Source organism: Balaenoptera ricei, chromosome 4 (genome assembly GCF_028023285.1).
Source record: "Balaenoptera ricei isolate mBalRic1 chromosome 4, mBalRic1.hap2, whole genome shotgun sequence".
Lineage (NCBI taxonomy): Eukaryota > Metazoa > Chordata > Mammalia > Artiodactyla > Balaenopteridae > Balaenoptera > Balaenoptera ricei.
The window spans coordinates 70,454,596-70,474,417 of NC_082642.1; the positions used below are offsets into that span (position 1 = coordinate 70,454,596).

At 34.6% G+C, this 19,822-nt stretch overlaps 2 protein-coding genes across 11 annotated transcripts in view; one reads left to right on the top strand and one right to left on the bottom strand.

The window, feature by feature from the left end:
- NAALADL2 (N-acetylated alpha-linked acidic dipeptidase like 2) overlaps window positions 1–19,822 on the top strand; it is a 1,495,600-nt gene that overhangs the window by 1,353,970 nt on the left and 121,808 nt on the right. The window lies entirely within an intron of this gene.
- On the bottom strand, window positions 3,413–4,241 carry LOC132365310 (rRNA-processing protein FCF1 homolog). The gene has a single exon (XM_059922017.1). The coding sequence runs from the start codon at window positions 4,231–4,233 to the stop codon at window positions 3,637–3,639; it is 597 nt and encodes a 198-aa protein (XP_059778000.1). The 5' UTR covers window positions 4,234–4,241; the 3' UTR covers window positions 3,413–3,636.

The window sequence follows — 19,822 nt, forward strand, 5'->3', positions numbered from 1 at the left end:
AACGTTGTAAAACAACCATACCGCAATTAGAAAAAATACCCACCTTCACACAATTGTGAGGATTATGTGTAATAATATATGTTAATTTTTTCTGTAAACTTTAACTTTTACTCTGAGTCTCAGAGCCAAGTAAACATTTTTAAATATTAATTTTTAGAATTAGCAGTATATAAGGTTACTTGGATTAGTGGGGGTAATGTACAATGTTTTAGGGGGTGAGGGACATAGCATCATAAAACCTACGTGGAAATGATTCTTTCCACTGAATGGGTGAGAATATCAACTCTAGAAATGACTAGTTGATCCCAGAAGTCCAGTAAACGTGATTGGATGTTGTCCATCTTTTGGGAAGGAGCCTCTGTAGTACAATGATTATCACCGCATAGGAGGGATGGGGAAAATACCAAAATACATTCAGGAAAATACTTATTTATGAGTAAATGGAATATTGGGTGACTTAGCATGGAGCAGTGGTCTCAAGGGTCTCAAAGTATGGTCTGAGAACCAACAGCATCAACATCACCAGGGAATACCTGACTCAGCCCCAGACTGAATCTAAAGCTCTAGGTGAGGCCAGCAATTTGTGCTTTATTAAGACCTCTGGGGGCTCCCACTGGTATGGAGTTTAAGAGCATTGACTTCAAATCAAATTGTCTGTGCTTGAATTATAACTCTAACATGTCTCAGCTCTGTGACTGAGGCAAGATATTTTCTCTCTCTGCCCTTCTCTCTTTCCTTCTACAAAATGGGGATAGAATCATATTTGCCTCTTAGAGTTGTCATGAGGATTAAAATCATTAATATATGTAAAATTCTCAGCACAGTCCTTGCAATAAACTAAATACTCCATAAATATTAGCTATTGTTACTTGAAAGAGATCTGTGCTGTGAAGAAGGGTTTCCTCTGCCCTCTGTCATTAGGTGTGAACATTTGAAAGGCCCTGGAAGATATAATCTCTGAAGTTCATTCCTATCTTATGCATTCCAATAACAGCAATTTCTATGCCATGCTTATGATAGTACTTCTGACAAAACCTCGTTACTTAGAGCCATTTAACTTACCTTCATGACACACAAATAAGCTTAAAATAATTTTTTCACAGATAGTGTTTTGCCAATACAATAAAAAATATGAACCAGGCAGCTACGTAACTTTCTTCCCTTCACTCTAAATTCCTTTACTTTATCTGGCCTCTGTTCTTCATCTAAATCGCAGATGTATCCTAACTACTCACAGATTCTCAATACAAAACAATACAATTGTTCCCTCGTACAATCATTTGCTCTGCACTGATCTATGCTTTTATTTCCCCAAATCTTTAAAATTGGGATATTTTGATGACTTTAAAGATTACTAAGCATGCTCACATTTACCCATCTTATTTGAACAGATTTATGCACTAATACTCTCCTATAGATCCAGGTATCAAAGCTGAGTAAGGCCTAGAATTTGTTCCTGAAATCTGGTCTCCATGCATAACCAATAATTTCATTTAACTGTAATGAAACATGTGAAAGTATTATGCACAAATGACTATGGGAGCAAAAATAGAAGGAGCAACTCTATCTCAGAAGGTTAGTGCTAAAACCATCTTCCAGATGAGATATATGTGAAAGAGGAATCAGAGCTTGGGGTGGAAAGACATTCTAGATGGAAGAAACAAAATTTTCAGAGGCTCATGAGCCTCACTAATCTTTAGAATTGTGTCTTGTGTGGCTGGAGAGAAGGAACAGTGGGAGAAAGCCTGGAAAGGAAGTAAGAGATGGGAATTATGAAAGGATGTTACATCAACCTGCCAGGCCTGTATGGCTGATTTTATCCTAATTTTGCAGAAGAGGAAAATGAGGTCCATTGAACGTAAATGACATAGAAAATAAACAGCAGAGCCCAAACTCGAGACCAGGTCTTCTCCCAACTCCCATCTAGTACATTTTCTACTTCATTATATATCTAGTTAGAATTTCCTTAATCAAAGTAGTAAACTTCTAATTTAGATACAAGGCATTATACTCTGGTGCGACATATTTTGAAGGGATTTTTTGGGCAGAGTTCCTTTTACAGGTGACCCAATATTCTATTTTCTCATAAAGAAGGATTTTCCTGAAGGTATTTTGGTGCCTTTCCCATCCTAAGGCAACTAAAAGTGAAGACAAAGGGGAGAAAGGAAAGAAACTAATACTGATTGATTGTCTACTCTGAGCCAGGGACTATGCTAGATATTTTCTATGTTATATTATTTGAATGCTCACAATAGTGCTTTAAGTTAGATATTATTTACCACTTTTTATAAATGAGGACTTTGAGATTGAGATGTAAGACAGTTGCCCAAGTAACTTGACCAAGGTCATGCAGCCAGTTGAGTGTCAAACTGAGGTTCAAATCTGGGTCTGCTTGACCCAGGCCCAAATCATCTCATCAACTTACCAAACTCTGCTCCCCATGAACAAGTTCAACATTAAGCTCAAACCAAGGCCAATCAGTAAGCTGAAAACATTGATGGAGAAAAGGTTTTAGGATAATGTCTTTAAGAAAGGACATAGGCAAAGAAAGTAACAGGACATTTTCAATGCAATCATATAAATAACCTTTCATTTTTTTTTTGTCATTATAATACAATAATCACTAATATTTATTGAACAACACTTACTTGTAACAGGTACTGTTCAATTCAACCCTATCTTATTGGGGTTGTTTTGAGGATTAAACAAAACATTTTAAAAGGGAAGCAAAGAAGGCATCAAATGGCTACGTGGTTTGCCCAATTCATACAGATATTAACTGGTGAAATCAGTATTCTAACCCTAATGGAATGACTCCACAATATTTGGCTTTTAATGTAATTTCCTTTTCATATAGATTTGAAATACCAGCTTTATAACATACCAAATTGCCATAAATATATAGGTCTATTTATGGACTTTCTAGTCTGTTTCAATGATCTATTTGTCCATTCTTAGCTATGTTGTGATCATGTAAAACGTCTAATCTGATCATGTTATCCACACCCTAATTAAAGTTTTAATAACTCCCCATTGACCTTAGGATTAAGTCCAAACCCTTTAGCATGTCATATAAAGCCCCCTCCCTCCCACCTCCTACCTCTGGAGTCTCAGATGTGGGTACAACACCTTCCCTTTCTAGTTCTTTTTAAAGGTTAACTCAAACATAACTGCTTCTGGTCTTTCTGCCCTCCCCATTCCAACCAAGTAGAAAGAAATCATTCTTTCCACCTGTATGTCTACTCCCTCATACTTTTATCTTAGCATCATTATTTTACCATATTTATTCATCTACATGTTTCTCTTTTCCACCATAAATGAGTATCTTTAGGATAAGACCATATCTTATTAAATACCTAGTATCACCTTAATAAATATTTGTTGAGTAAATCAATATAAAATGACCATCAAATTATGTGAGCAATTATCTGATTTATAAAAAGATGCAACAAATTTGAAAATGACACAAAATATAATTTTCAAAACAACATTAAAAAGTGAGTGTATTTAACCATACTCAGCTCATTACAGAGCAAATGGGTGTGTGGAATAATAATTCATGCTATAGCATGTTTAATGAACTGGCAAAAGAGAAAGTTGGTCGAAGGAAGGCAGAGGAAATTTGTCTTTTGAGAATTAGAACCGAGGGGCTCCATAATCATCTGGCGTCCGCTCAATGTTGTACCTATGGTTAGAAATGTACATGATGGGAACTCCAGGGATCTTCCGGATTCTTCGCTTAAGGTCCCGGTCAACTGTGGCCACAATGTAACACTTGTGCTGAGTTACTCTTTGCACTAAGCAGTCATCTGCATAGGTTCCTTTGTGTGTGCATGGTAATCGTTCAAATCTTGGATCCTTGGCAATCCTTAGAGCCACTTGATACTTCTGCCCCAATTTCTCAATGTCAGCCATTACGCAGTCAGTTATACAAGGGATACACTTGGCATACAGACAGTCCATCGTTGACTGCACTAAGTCCAGTTTGGCTTTAATGGAAAAGTTGATAAAGTTGGTATCGACCAGGATGTGGTAAGGTGGGCCCAACTGTGTGTTATATTGGAAGAATAAGCAAGAAGGGTGCTGGGGGATTTCTCTTTCCTTGAGTGCACTGGGATCTTTCTTTTCTTTCTTCTTCGGTTTTAATCTATCCTTTTCTTTACGCCTCTGATCTCTGAGACTAAGCATTCGCTTCATGGTCTCATACTTCCGTGTTTTCTTTTGTTTCCCCATGTTCACGTCGCACTCTAACCTTTCATTTTAAATAGATTTTGGACTCTAAGTTTACAGAAAGACTGATGAGGATGAATGACAAAATAGGTCATGAGGCAGCATGAAGAAGAAACAATGAGTGAGTGGGAAGTGATGCACTGTGTAACAAGGCGGGAATGTAGAATCTCTGGTTCTTGGGGGCTTCTTTTGTCTGCCCAAATTATATTTGTTTTGTCAGTGTATCCAACATCCTATACTCCATATTTCCCAAAGGATCCGTGTTCCAAATGGTCAGATTTTGTCCCAGAATCCCAAATAATTAAACATTTAAAAATTACCATGGTTGGCCAAGCTAAGTTTTAGAATACACTGATACCTCATGAGAAGAGGCTATTAATTCAAGCTCCTAAGCTGGAATCTCTTAGTGTCTGAGAGACTGCTCACTATCAGAGGAAGAGGGCTTCAATACCTGTTTGAGCCTAGTCCAGGCTTCTTCACAAATCTTGGATGCTCAAGTTAACCTTTCAATGTTTAGCTACCTTTCTTCACGATCCTGATCTTAGAGGAGTATCTTTGATAAATATTTATTGTACAAAGGTAGAAAGTGAGGTAAAAAATTTAGTTCTGCCTCCCTAGTACTCATAAGGATCATATGTAGTTCTCTTTATTTATATTGTAAGTGGCTTAACTCACTGAAAGCAGAAATGTTTGATTAATTGACTCTCTGGATATAATGCATTTACTTGGAATAACAAAAAAGAAACTTATCACTATAGTTTTTTATTAGCCAGAATTTTTGTTGGTAGATGAGCTATAAGTCACTTAGTCTAGGAAGTCACTTGTGATTATTTTTATTATTAAAAACAATACTAAAAAATATAGGTACATAATTGAGTTCCTACAGGCATTTTTCTACAGCAGAGTCAGAGAGTAAATACTTTGGCTTTGTGAGCCACATAGATCTGTTGTAACAACCAAACTCTGTTGACACAAAAGCAAAGTACAACATGTAGGTGAATAGATGTGGCTGTGTTCCAATGAAACTTTATTTATGAAGAGTGAAATTTAAATATTGTATGATTTTTATGTATTATGAAATATTGTTCTTTAAAAATTTTTAAGCTATTTAAAATTTTAAAAACCATTCTTTGCTCATGGTTCACATAAAAACAGGTAGTAGGTTGGATTTACCTGTGGGCCATGGTTTGCTTATCATTGTTCTAGACATTTACCTTTTTCATCTCAAATTCTGTCATCCATCTCAAGGTAGGGTTTATTTATCTCTAGTGCATAGATGATGAAACTAAGTATCCAGAACACTAAACTGACTTGGACATCACATAACAAGTAATTGGCAAATCTTTGAAATTTTTGTGACTTCTCTGAGTCTTAGTTTATATGTAAACTAGGGAGAAATACTTGCATTTATCGCGGTATTATGGGGATGAAATAAAATTATTTATTTATTCAAATGCTATTTAATCTTTCCAAGTGGCAGATTCTTCCCTGAAATATAAAGTTCAGGGGATATACAATGGACAAAGTAGACCTTGAGCTTGCCCACATGAAGCTCACCATTAAGTTTATAAGATATACAGTGAATTAAAAATTGTAATAAATGTGATGATTGCTCTGATAGAAAAAAAGTGTAGGCCTAAGGGAAAATATAGCACAGGTGCCTATCCTAGGTTTTAGGAAAAGCCTTCTGGAAAACAGTGGTGTCAAATGGAGCCATGAAATGAGGTCCTGAAGTGAAAAAGTGGGGAAAAAGGTATTCAAGGCAAGGGAAAGGCTATGGGTAAATCCCAGAGGTGAGAGAGTTAGCCCATTAAGAAAGCAAAAGGAGTTCAATACGTCTAAAGACATAAAACAGAGTTCAAGAGATAATGCTAAAGAAGTAAGAAGACATTTGAAGACATGTTAATAGGTATAGACATTATCCTAGGAACAAAAGGAAGTCCTGACAAGTTTTAAAGAATGAAGAAATAATATTAGACTTGCATTTTGAAAGGTTATCCTACTGTAATATAAAGAATGGATTGGAAGGTGATGAGAATGAGTCCAGGGAGACCGGTTAGAAAGTAGATCCTATGGTCCAGATGAATAATGGTGGTGGCTTAAATTAGAGTAATGGCAGAAGAAATTAAGAGAAATGGCCAGATTCAAGAAATATTAAGTAATTGGACTTATTTAAAAATATTTATTTCATATCTGCTTATTCCATCCACTGTTCGAGTTGCTGGGGACAGAACAATAAACAAAACAGGTCAACATCTCTGTCCTATTGTAAGAATGATGGACAACGTAGAGTAAAAATTTCCAGGTTTTTGCTTCTAATAACTGGGTGGATGGTGGTAGCATGAACTGAGATAAGAAAAAATAGGAGAAACAGATTTGGTGTGTATTGATTAAAAAACTCTGACTAAAATTGTTTGTAGTTCTTCCTTAGTGCATTTCCCCTAAGGCTATTTAGGACCAGAACCAAAAATAGACAGTAGGTTTATGGCTCTCTTAAACAGAGTCACTATTTTTTCAGCTTTCTCCTACCTTTTATACCCAGAGAATAAAAAAAAAAAAAATCTTTGGAGGAGAAGAAATATATGACTGGAGTTAGAGAACAAGAGCAGACAGATATGATATAAGCAGATATCAGAGGAAAGCTACTTATGTACCATCATGCCTCCTTCCCTGCCTTCCAAAATAGATTTTTTTCCAAGGTAACAGCTGCGCTGCTTTTAAAATGGCTTATCTGGAGCTTTTATACACTAATTTAATACTGTACAGAATTGACAGTCAGAATATATATAATATATATAATTTTCTTCAGAATATATTACCCATGAATATAGTTCAACTTCAGAATGTTTTTCAGATAGTGATTATTGTACCATCAATGTAAGGGCTTACAGAAGTAAATATATTATGGTGTGTGTGTGTGTGTGTGTGTGTGTGTGTGTGTAGTTGGGCTAACACCAATAGCTTGTATTTTATGCTCCTTACATACAATAAACCATATCCATAAATGGTATTTTTAAAATACTCCAGAGCTGGAGGTACAGTCATTACAAGGTATCCTAGTTAGGTAAACGGAGAAACTTAGCAATTGGATATCTTCATTTTTAAGAAAAAAAGTTATACAAAGAGTAAAATGATAAGTTTAGTTCTTGACAGAATGTTTGATGTGCCTGTGAAGTCTGCAGTGGATATGTCCGCTGGGCTGTTGTATATACTTATCTGAACCTCAAGAAAGAATTTTGAGCTGGAGATGATAGACTTAGCAGTTATTCTCTTTGATATTTGAAACCATGGCAGTGAAATTACCTGTGAATTTGTCTGGAGAAGTATTAGCATTTGATGGATGGGAAAAAAAGACCTCAGCAAAAGGAAATGAGGAAGAGCAGCTAAGAGGTAGAAGGTAAGTCCAGAGATGGCAGTTGCAGAAGTCAAGGAAAACTGGCTTCAAGAAGGTATATTGCACCAAAAGCTTCATAAAGGGCCATTGGATTTATCAAAACAGAGGCAATAGTGACCTTGACAAAAATGGTGTCAATAGTAAGGTTGAAAATCTGATGCAGTGAGGAAAGGAATAAGTGTGAAGTGAGGAAATCAAGGCTGTGAGTATAACAGCTCTTTCAAGAAATTTGGCCCACGAGGGGACAGGGAAGGGACTAATGAATTATTGCTTATTTTTCTGGGGTTTTTTGTTTGTTTGTTCGTAGCTGGGAGAGACTTGAACATGTTCCAGAAGTGATAGAAAAGATTCAGTAGGAAGAAATTTTGAAGATTCAAAGAGATCACTAGTAAAGCAGGAGGGGAAGGAATCTAGGAAGTAGATAGAAAATATATTTTCAGAATGATACCCTTTGTTTACACTGAAATAACAGGGAAGTTGGAAAGTATGAATGCATGGTAAATATACCATGACTAGGTGAGATATTTCCCTCTGAATACTTTTATTTTGAAGTAGGTAAAAGTAAGGGGAATGAAGTAGGATTGTCAAGTTGTAGTATTTAGTATTTAGATAATCATTTTGGAGAAGAGGATAGTATGATGTTGGACAGGAGAAGACAGATAGACGTTGGTGATTATGAATTAATATTGACATTAAATCTGCTTATTTCTAAGATAATGAAGTCCCTAACACAAGTATACCCAAATATGTTCTCCACAAATATTTCTATGGGATGAGTAAGTAGCCTCTAGTATACACATCTGTATGTATCAATATATGTACATGTGTAAATATACTTATATAGATACACACATGTAAAAATAGTGAAATATATACATATATATTCTTCTGTACCCTCACCATACTTTTAAAGTATATTGTTTATTGTGTTCTTTGTACAGTTTTACTCTCTATAAAAAGACTTCATATATAAGGAGTTGATCAGGAAAAATTATTCCATAATTTTATTTTTTGTTGCTCAAGAATGAATACAGTTCAGAATTATTATTGATGTTTTTCTGTGAATTTCTGTGCCTACACATTATTTCACTCTGAAACAGAATTTTTATATTTACCTCTAATATATGAAGATATTAGTAAAGTGATTACCAGTATAGGTATTAATGAATTATTTTCAAATTTCACTTTGCTCAATGCTAAAAAGAAAATATTGACTATGCAGTGCATAGACTATAAAGGCATAAAAATAATAGAAAGCCCAGAATCACTTGTGAACAACTACCAAAGGGAAAAGATATCTAAGATTATATGCATTATTTTGATTAAGGGTGCTTGAAAATACATAAGGCTTCCTTTGAATAATAAGCATCTACAGATGAGGTATGATTAGAAAATGCAATTTCTTTTACAGGTTCAATTAAATCAACTTCATTTCAATAATGGTGAGTGATTAGAGAAAAGCTATCAGAATCGTACTTTGAGTCATCATTCAAAGAATCTTTTTTTTTTTTTTTTAGTTCTGCAATGTGGTTTACCAGATAATGACTACAGGGCTTAAAATTAATGGAAGAAGTTTAAGAGTGGTTAAACTATATGTCTTAATCAGGCTATGATTTAATGTTACTGGTGGATTTAAAGAGTTTTCATTTATTCACAAAAGACAACCATCTCTGCCAGTCAGACTTAAAATTAGTGAGAAATGAGCTTCAGAAGTTAGTGTGTATCTCATATGCAAAGAAGAACTTATACAAATAATCTATAACCCATTGACCTTAATTTTTTCCTTTCTCAAAATTTATTTTTAGTTTAAGGCTTTTGACTGGATAATATTTCAATGAGATTATTGTTGCCTCTTTTTGTTGTTGTTGTTCCAGACAAAATCAGAATGATTAGAGTTATGAGAAGTAATACAAGGTTAAATGTTATATTCTTATTTGTCATCAGGTACACAAGGCTTTCAGTATTTTTTTTAAAATAGAGGTTAGCATTTATTTTAAAATTTATTTCAAATGCAATTTTAATATTCATTTATCTCTAGGCAGCTAAGATATAGCATTCAACTTTACCCAAGTGTCTTTCATTATAGAGAGGTGTTTATTTTTCTAATATGGTTTTATAGATGTGTATATTTGTGCCTATTATACTTACGTTACATAATCACTGACATTTGTCAATCATGTCTTAAGGTTCAAACCTTTACATTCAATAAATATTTGCTGAAAAATTATGTTAAGTATTATGCTGGCTTCTGAGGAAACAACATAGAAAAGACATGGTCCCACATTTTAAATATATGTATACATGTAATTAAAGCTACTTTATTAAAGTTACTAGGCTTTCACACTGTTCAAAACTCATATTGACACATGAATCACACTTTGGAAGCAAAAAAGGACTTCTTTTTCTTAACCATGTCTTTCTTCTACTTCCTTACCATCTATTTTTCTACTTTTTAAAGTTTTGGGGAAAAATATATTACATCGCCCCAAAATGCTAACATGATACTAAGTACAAAGATAAGCACATTGTATATAGTCCCATTTAACTTTTAAAAACAAGACATGTATATTCTAGTTATGAACGACAGGTTGGAGCTTGAAGAGGTTGTGTAATTTCAAGTTTAGCATAGCTGAGAATTAGCATAGCTGGTGCTCAGACACAGGTTTGACTGGTAGAAACTTCTACTGCTCATCATACATTTGTGTGCTCCTCCACATCTCACAGACCTTTTGCAGTCGGAGGTAACATGACTAGTTCCAAATAATGTACAATGAGTAGATGACATCTAGGTCAATTCTGAGCCACAATACTTAATAGTCAGTGAGTGGTCCTCCAGCTCTTTCACTTCACCTGTCTTGTCAACCAGCAATGTTCCCAGTGGAGGATTCTGAGGTGTCCTGAGGCCCCAAGTGACCATGTGGGATAGAAACCCCACTGACCAATATTGTTGTGCTAAACCACTGAGATTTAGAGCTTAATTTGTTATTGCAGCATAACCTAGTCCATAACTCTAGCTTGTGAGGTAATTAATAAAGTCTCAAAATCATTGCTTTTAATCTAAATGCTGTAACAGTTGTGATTTAATGGGAAAACAGTCCAAATCCAACTTAATACATGATGTCATTTCTCCTACAGTCTGAAATTAGAAGTCAAACATTGGTTTCATTTTCATATACAAACTCTGAGTTGGTAGATTTCCTGTAAGGTGGTAATGACAAAGTTAAGATTCATAGGTAAATAATATCAATGTTATTGTGATTTGGTAAAATGCTTAGTAGTTAAAGGCTACAACAATTTAAAGTGAGATAGCTTTGCACATTTTTATGTGCCCACCTAATACACCTTTCATCAATAATTTTGAACTTAATTCATTTTAAGTGTACATATTGTTTTTGTTTAGGAGAAAAGAATAAAATATTCCTGGCAGTCTGTGATATGATTCATATATTTTTCTTATTTAAAAATAAAGTAATTCAACTAATTCTTTAAAATGTCTTCTAAAAAAAAATAAACAAATGGGACCTAATGAAACTTAAAAGCTTTTGCACAGCAAAGGAAACCACAAACAAGATGAAAAGACAACCTTCAGAATGGGAGAAAATATTTGCAAATGAGGCAACTGACAAAGGATTAATCTCCCAAATATACAAGCAGCTCATGCAGCTCAATATCAAGAAAACAAACAACCCAATCCAAAAATGGGCTGAAGCCCTAAATAGACATTTCTCCAAAGAAGATATACATATTGCCAACAAACACATGAAAGGATGCTCAACATCACTAATCATTAGAGAAAGGCAAATCAAAACCACAATGAGGTAGAACCTCACACTGGTCAGAATGGTCATCATCAAAAAATCTACAAGTAATAAATGCTGGAGAGGGTGTGGAGAAAAGGGAACCCTCTTGCATGTTGGTGGGAATGTAAATTGATACAGCCACTATGGAGGACAGTATGGAGGTTCCTTAAAAAACTAAAAATAGAAGTACCATATGACCCAGCAATCCCACTACTGGGCATATACTCTGAGAAAACCATAATTCAAAAAGAGACATGTACCGCAATGTTCATTGCAGCTCTATTTACGATAGCCAGGACATGGAAGCAACCTAAGTGTCCATCGACAGATGAATGGATAAAGAAGAGGTGGAATATATATACAGTGGAATGTTACTCAGCCATAAAAGGAAACAAAATTGAGTTATTTGTAGTGAGGTGGATGGACCTAGAGTCTTTCATACAGAGTGAAGTAAGTCAGAAAGAGAAAACAGATACCGTATGCTAACACATATATATGGAATCTAAAAAAAAAAAAAAAAGATTCTGATGAACGTAGGGGCAGGACAGGAATAAAGACACAAATGTAGAGAATGGTCTTGAGGACACGGGGAGGGGGAAGGGTAAGCTGGGACGAAGTGAGAGAGTGACATGGACATATATACACTACCAAATGTAAAATAGATAGCTAGTGGGAAGCAGCTGCATAGCACAGGGAGATCAGCTCAGTGCTTTGTGACAACATAGAGGGGTGGGATAGGGAGGGTAGGAGGGAGACGCAAGAGGGAGGGGATATGGGGATATATGTATACATATAGCTGATTCAATTTGTTATACAGCAGAAACTAACACAACATTGTAAAACAATTATACTCCAATAAAGATGTTTTAAAAAAATAGTGTGGAAAGAAAAATAAATAAAATAAAAATAAAAATAAATTAGCTCAATTAATTCTTTAAAATGTCTTCTACTTTCTTGAAATACAATACTATAATTGTATGCATATGAATTGGCTGCTAAAATATATTTAACATAATTTCATGTCTTCCAGTGCAGGGCTTTTTTGAGGTAGAGTTTAAAATTTTAGATATCAAGTATTTATGATGTCATTTAATAATTGATAAAGGAATTCCTAAACAACTTTGACATTCTGTTTAAATCAGAGTTTTAAAAAAATCAGTATTTTCTCTTGTGTAAATTATCTATTCATATTAAAAGTAGGTACAAATATTTAAGAAAGATCAGATTTCCCCTAATACGATTTACATGATTGTTAATCGCAACGATGCCTTAAGTATTTATCAATCATTTCTTTGATATTATATAAATTACTCTTATATCATCCCTCATGAAGTTAAAAAAAAAAAAAAACAAGGTCTAGAGAATTAGTTTTAAGGACACATGGATAGTGACAGAGCTAGGGTTAAGAGTCCATTTTCACTGACTGATACCCCACTGTTCATTCTACTCTATTTTGTTCAATCATGTACGAACTCCCTTTAGGTGATGTTTAAAACGCTTAATATAATACTAATGTCTTCAAAATCTCATATTTTTTCCTTGATTTATCTCTAATTGTTACCTATATGTATAGTAGTAAATTTTTGCATAGACATTTCAAATACTCTTATTAAATGATTTTATGTATTTTTCCTTTGTGATCTGGTGGTAATTCATCGAAGAACGTTGGAGAGTCAAAAAATTCAACATATGACTGTACAATGGATACTTAAATATTTGGAGATATAGACATGACTAGCTTTACAATTCCTTTATTCATTCAATGAATGTTCCTTTAACATTACTGTGAGGAACGAACTGTGGAAGGTACTGGGTATATAGTGGACAGCTGCCCTCAAAGAACTTACATATATAAAATCAATGGTGACAAAAACAAACAAGTAACTATATACATATATTAATAAAAGTCCTATACAAGTAATAAACAGAGAACTCAGAGAAGAATGTTAGGGGAAATAGGAAGAATCATACATGGAAGCTTGACTAAGAAGCTCAAAATTAAACTGAGGCTTAAAGGATGAGAAGGAGTCAGCTCCACAAATAATTGGAAATAGAGCACTTTTATTAGTGGGAAAATCATATGGGAATTTGTAAAGGCAGGGAAGACCTTCGACTGTCCTGGGAAATGAAAGTGACTGAGAGGGACAATGGTTCAAAGTGAGTTTGAAGACCACCTTGCCACAGGCCTCTAGGATGCTGGATGGTATTGTGAGTGTAAACAAGAAGCCTGGTTTTAATAGAGAAAGAAGAGATAGGAAAGGGAAAAAAGAAAACTCAGCCAAACTTATGGACTTCAAAAGGAGAAAAGAAAAAAAAGAGAGCTCATTGTCTAGAAAATACAGAATAAGATAATAGAATAAATGAAAATATATTTGAAATTATAATAACTATAAATAGGTTAAATCAGGTAAAAGAAAATTTTTCAGACAGGATTTTTTAATTTCAAGAAATGTAGTTATGTGCTAATTTCAAGTTATACAAAATATTATGAGACAGAAAACCTAAAAGTAAAGAGATTTTTTTAGATAAAAATGATATATCAGACAAATATTAAAGAAAATTGATGGATTATCAACACCAGACCAAATATACTTTAAAACTCACATATAGAGACATTTAATTACAGGATTATCTCATGAGGGTAAAAGGAATAATTATCCAGGAAGATATAGAATTCCAAATATGTTAGCACCAACCAACATATATACAAAATAAAAATGATCAAATTGTAAGAAGGAATCAATTCATCCACAATCACAATGTAGGATTTTTAACACACTTTTCTCAGAAAGTGAGAGATCAGAAATTATCTAAGGGTACACAGAAACTGAGGATAAATTGGTACAGGACAAGAACTAGGACAGAAGGTGGGGTGAATAGATAGAGTATACCTAGATGACAGAAGCTGATGCCCTAGAGAGGACCGTCAGTTTACTTCTAGAGGAGTTGGAGAATAATGGACTCAGGAGATTATTTTTAACGCATTAGAGTGGATGTGCTGTGCTAATGCAAGGGGCAAATTTAATAGCCCACGGTCATTTGTGTACTTCTTGTGTACATGGTATGCTTACCAAATTTCCCATTATTCCTCCATATTTTCATCACACACACACACACACACACACACACACACACACGATTTGGATTCTACTTCTAGCATTTTGTTATGTAAAAAGCAATGTACTGAGAGTTTGAAGGTCTTAACCCCAGTTCTAGTTTTGCCTCTAAACAGCTATGTGATGTTAGGCAAATCATTTCAGTCTTCCACCCCTATTTCTTTATCTGCAAATTGAGGTGATAAGATCAGACAGCTAAGATTTCTTTCACCATTTGCTTCTCCGTAAGTTTATGTAAAATGTTTGACCTTATGGGGATTAGTTTTGTAACTTATAACTATATATTTAAATTATATATTTCACAAGGATATGTTGCCTAGCAATTAATTTTTTTCCATTAAAGAAATGCAGACAAATAAAGCTATCTTATTTATTACATGAATGCCATAATATAGATCTGAAATAATAAAACCTCAGCACTTCTTAATCTACCTAAATAAATGAGATAGTTCACTACAGCCTGACCCAGTTTGTGTCCCCAATCTTCTAAATAAGTTGAATGGAGGGGCACTGGATTCCCCTGTCTTCTTTAAAAATGATACATTGTTAGCAACTTATCATACATGAAAAGAAAAATAAAACAGGCACATAACTAAGTATAGCCTTTTGATGCTGTTTCCACTAGATAAATGGCATTTTAAATGGAGAAAACTATATTTCTATTACTCGATACATTTTTCCTATTGTTAAAAATTAACTGAATGCTTTAATGAGCTTTTCAGAATTGCTTTTATTGCTTTGTTCTCAAGTTTGCTGAATGTCTTCTTATGTTTCCTCTTATTTATGTATGTACTTTGTTATAAACCAGTTATGACCTCTCATTCATATATACCTTTTCAAGACTTTCTATATAGAAATTTGGTAACATTATAGACTTATATGTAAATCTGATTATGTCAGTACCTCGTACAAACATCCTTTATTGGATTTTACTTTATACAGTGCTGGTTCTCAAAGTCTGATCTCTCAACCACCTGCATCAGAATCAGCAGGGGTGCTTATTTTAAAATGGTGAATTCCAGCATCTCTATGAAGATCAGCTGAGTTAGAATCTTGTGCGAGTAGGGTGGATGGAAGGGCATGGTGGCGAATTTGCAGTTTAAAAAGTTTCATGGGTGCTTCTTATGCAGATAGACCAGCCACCAAGATATTCTGGTCTGCAATATAAAGTTTGAGTTCTTTTCTGTAACCTACCAGGCCCTTCATAGCCTTGCTCCAATCTACATTGTTACCATCATTTCTTAATGAAATTTGGCAGGTTTGCTGGTAAAATTAAATGAAATCATGTATTCACAGTATTAATGAAAGTTCTGGCACATAGATTTTCAATTAATACTCCTTTAAAACCCATAACTTTACCATATCATCTCTTTATCGAACTAGTTTCTTTGCAAAGAGTGAAAAGAAATATTATTCAGTGAGGGGTAGTATAATGTTCCTATTTTCTCTGAGGAGCTGAAAATACAAAGATAGCACAAACTTCTGAAAGCAAAGGAAGCAGGATTCCTGAAGCTTGTGGAAAGATGCATTCCCCTGCATCTCAATCAGCAACTAGTGACAGGCTTTGCTGAACCCCAGCCTTTATACAAGCTCTCCTCCTTGTGGAAGAGACTGCTCAGTTTGTTACCAAAGAGGTACCCCTTCAAGGGCCCGAGAGTGGGCTCTTGACTAATACTCAGAAATGAATTGTCCGAGGAGACACATGTACTGACAAAGTAAAAGACTTTATTGGAAAGTGATGCTCGAGTGGAGAGCAGCAGGGTAAGGGACCCAGGAGAACTGCTCTGCCTGGTGGCTCGCAGTTTGGGGTTTTATGGAGATGGGGTTAGCCTCCAGGTTGTCTCTGGCCATTCATCTTACTCATGCCTATATTTGGTTTGACTCAGGGCCCTTCCTGGTAACGTGCACATCTCTCATTCAAGATGGGTTACAGAGCGAGGGTTTCTAGGAGGTTGGCCGGACATATTATGGGCTGGCGTCTCCTCCCTCTTTTTGGCCCCTCCCAAATTCTTCTGGTTGGTTTTGGAAGCAGCTTGTCAGTTCTGTGTTGACCTCCTGTTGTGAGACAACTTATGCAAGTGGTTATTTTCGTGCCTAGCCATGGTAGGAGCTTTCAGTCCCTGGTACCCTAATAAGTTCACAGCATCTATGAAAGTGAGCTGCCCACAAAACATGGAGTTTGTCATGGCAAACATGATGGTTGGTTAAAATCCACTTCAGGTTCTACAGAATAGCCACAGTAAGCTCTTTAGACAGCCCCAAACTTTTGTTATTGGATTAAATCTCTCAATACTTTCAGTACCCCTCAATAACCAACCACGACCTTTAAAATTCAAGAGAATAAGGTCCTGCAGATAAGGGAACCAAGACCCATAGAGGTGCAAGGAATAAATCTATACATTCCAAATTGAAGGTCATCATGTTTTTAACAACATACATTCCAATACTATGATCTTAGGTGATGGTGGCAACATGGAAACACAAATTACCAATTATCAGATGAAATGAAGAAATGAAAACCTTATTTTTACCTTTCCAGATCAGGCTTTAGAATGGTATCCGCTTTTTTCCAGATTAATTTATTATTAATCATATATTGTTGCTTTAAAAAAAAGCTTTTTTTGTTTTTTAACTTGTCAAGACATCTCAGTGTAAATGGAATATCTTTCTCCTTTATAAGGAACCCATTAACAAGAACAGAGATCTCTTACGATATAGTCTTCTTCTCCAACCTTATTTTCCTTTTCTCCTTTAAAAGAATCCTCTTTCCATCAAAACTGATGTAGTATTTGGAATCAGAACTTGCATTTGCCTTTTCATCTTTCTGAGAGTGCTGCCTTCAGATTTCCCTACCTCTCTAAATTGTCTACTTCCTTAAGGTCCAAAAGAAGTGAAATCTCCAAGAAGTGTTCTTGGGCTCTTGCTGTCCATAATGATCACTGTTTTTTCTTGTCACTGCTTTACTCATTTGACCTTTTGGATATATCACCTGGAATGCTCTTTTTGTTTTTCTTTGCTAATATCTTGGCTTCCAACCCATAAACCCCTTGACTACAAGAACTGCTTCACATTGTTAGCACTTACTCCAGGACTCTTGAATTATAGGTGCTTTATATAAGCACTTCTTCAAAATAAATATCTCTAAGATAAAGTGTTCTAGAATTAATTAATTATAAAATCAAGGATCATATCACCCTGGTTAACGATAATAATATTAAAAAATTCTTGAATTGTTGGTCTATGTTGTTCTGGGGGGCATCCTGGGATGTTTGAGAATCAAGGAACTGTAAGAGTCCTGTCTTGCAAAGAAGGAGAGAAAAATCATGGAAATTCTAGAACTAGACTGTGTTCTCTCTTTGTGCAAGTCCTTATTTATTGATACATATATATATATTTGGATTCAACTGAACAGTAGCGTCTAGTTCAGAGAAGGTTGGCATGAGAAACTTATCAGGAGTATAATCACAAATCAAAGGATCTAAAGCTATTGTGGGGTTTTTTTTACTATTTTTTTCACTATTTTTAAAATGTCAAGTCTCACTCTGTAGGATGTAGTCTACAACAACATTTATTGCATTTACAGCCAGAAAAGAAACTGCATTAATAATATACTTGCATACAGTAAGGGTCACATATATTTTGGCCATCATTCAAAGCATCTCTAAGTAGAAACGGCAAGTTCAAAAGAATAATTGGTTTATTTTTTCATTCTTGTATCTCTACCTTTCTCTATTGCCCTTATTGACTCTACATTATAGAAACATGATGTCATTATATTTCTATGTTAATATTTTTGTGAAAAAAATAGAACAATATTCTAAAAATACTATTTTTAGAAAAGTAAAATTTTACCCAATGTTCAAATCTATAGTAGAATGGAGGTTTACTTTACTTTTTGTTGCCTTTTTTTTAACTAGAACATACAGAAGGAAGTGATTATATTAATTTATATCAAAATGATAATATTAATCTATTAACTAAATAATTGACTTCATACGGGGTTGAATCCATTACCACCAAAATATCCTTTGTTTAATGATTGGATGTTAAGAAGAAATGCTGTCTTTATCATTTACTGAAGCACTGTTTTATTAAATTCTTAAAGAGCAAACTAAAACCACATTATTTTGCACGTACAGATATCCAGCATTATGCTCTGAAAAGGCAATCTCTAAAAAGAAGCCATAAATAGGAAACCATTGGCCTCTCTGTCTTATTGCATTATGTATATTTGATGTATGTTTCTTTTGCATTATTACAAACTCTGCTAAATCAATTCTCTAATCTTTCTCCCCGTGATTAATTACTTTGGATAATTTACCAAGTGCATGATTTAGTAAACATACAATTACCCTTTTAAAAATAAACAACCCCTACCCTGTTTGCCACGCCAGAGCTGTTAACGTTACCTGCAACAACGGAGAATTTGATTTCTGTTGTGTTAGGGACGTGGGGAGAGCTGAGGGAGGGTAGCTAGCTCTGCCTACCCAAAGAGGTGAATTTTTCTTTCAAAGAAACTTTCATGAAATATACGCAAGATAAACAATAAAATATATTTTTTAACATTTTAATTTTATTATTATGGTGAAGATATGTAAAATTCAACTAAGCAACCCTGTGTAAGCTGATGGTACAGCACATGCTTTGCATCAAATCTGCTTTTGATTTTTCCTATAGAGTATACAGTCCAGCACAGTGCCTTCCCCACAGAAGGAATTTTCCCAAGGAAGCCTTTCCCGATTCCCTCAGATGCATTAGCATCCCTGAATACCATATAGCATTTAACTATTAAATAATTATAGTCAATATCTATTTCCTCTCATGAGAAAAGCCTGAAAATCCCCAGCAGCTAACATAGTCTCTGACATATTAGCAATGCCCAGTAAATATTGATTTAATACTAGAAATGCCTTCAAGCTGTATGAATATGGATGGATGGGGTATCACAGATAACCGTTTGGTAAGTGTTCATGTTAGTTTTAAAGTATTTCCCTAAGCCTTGTTCAAAGAACTCAAAGTTGGAGTAATAATAACTTACAGTTATTATTATTATTACTGTAAGTAATAATAACTTACAGTCTCCTAAGATAGATACCATTCATTATGCATACGAGCTGATCCTCCTTGTTTATTACCCTCACTCTTCCAGTTGCGTTTGATGCTTATCTAATCAATGCTGTTTATTGTAAGAAAAATGAGAAAATATTTAATTTGCTAAGGGCATCTCAGAAAAAATTTTTTATTTCATACATCTCTACATCCAGTTTTCTAGGCTCAGGAAA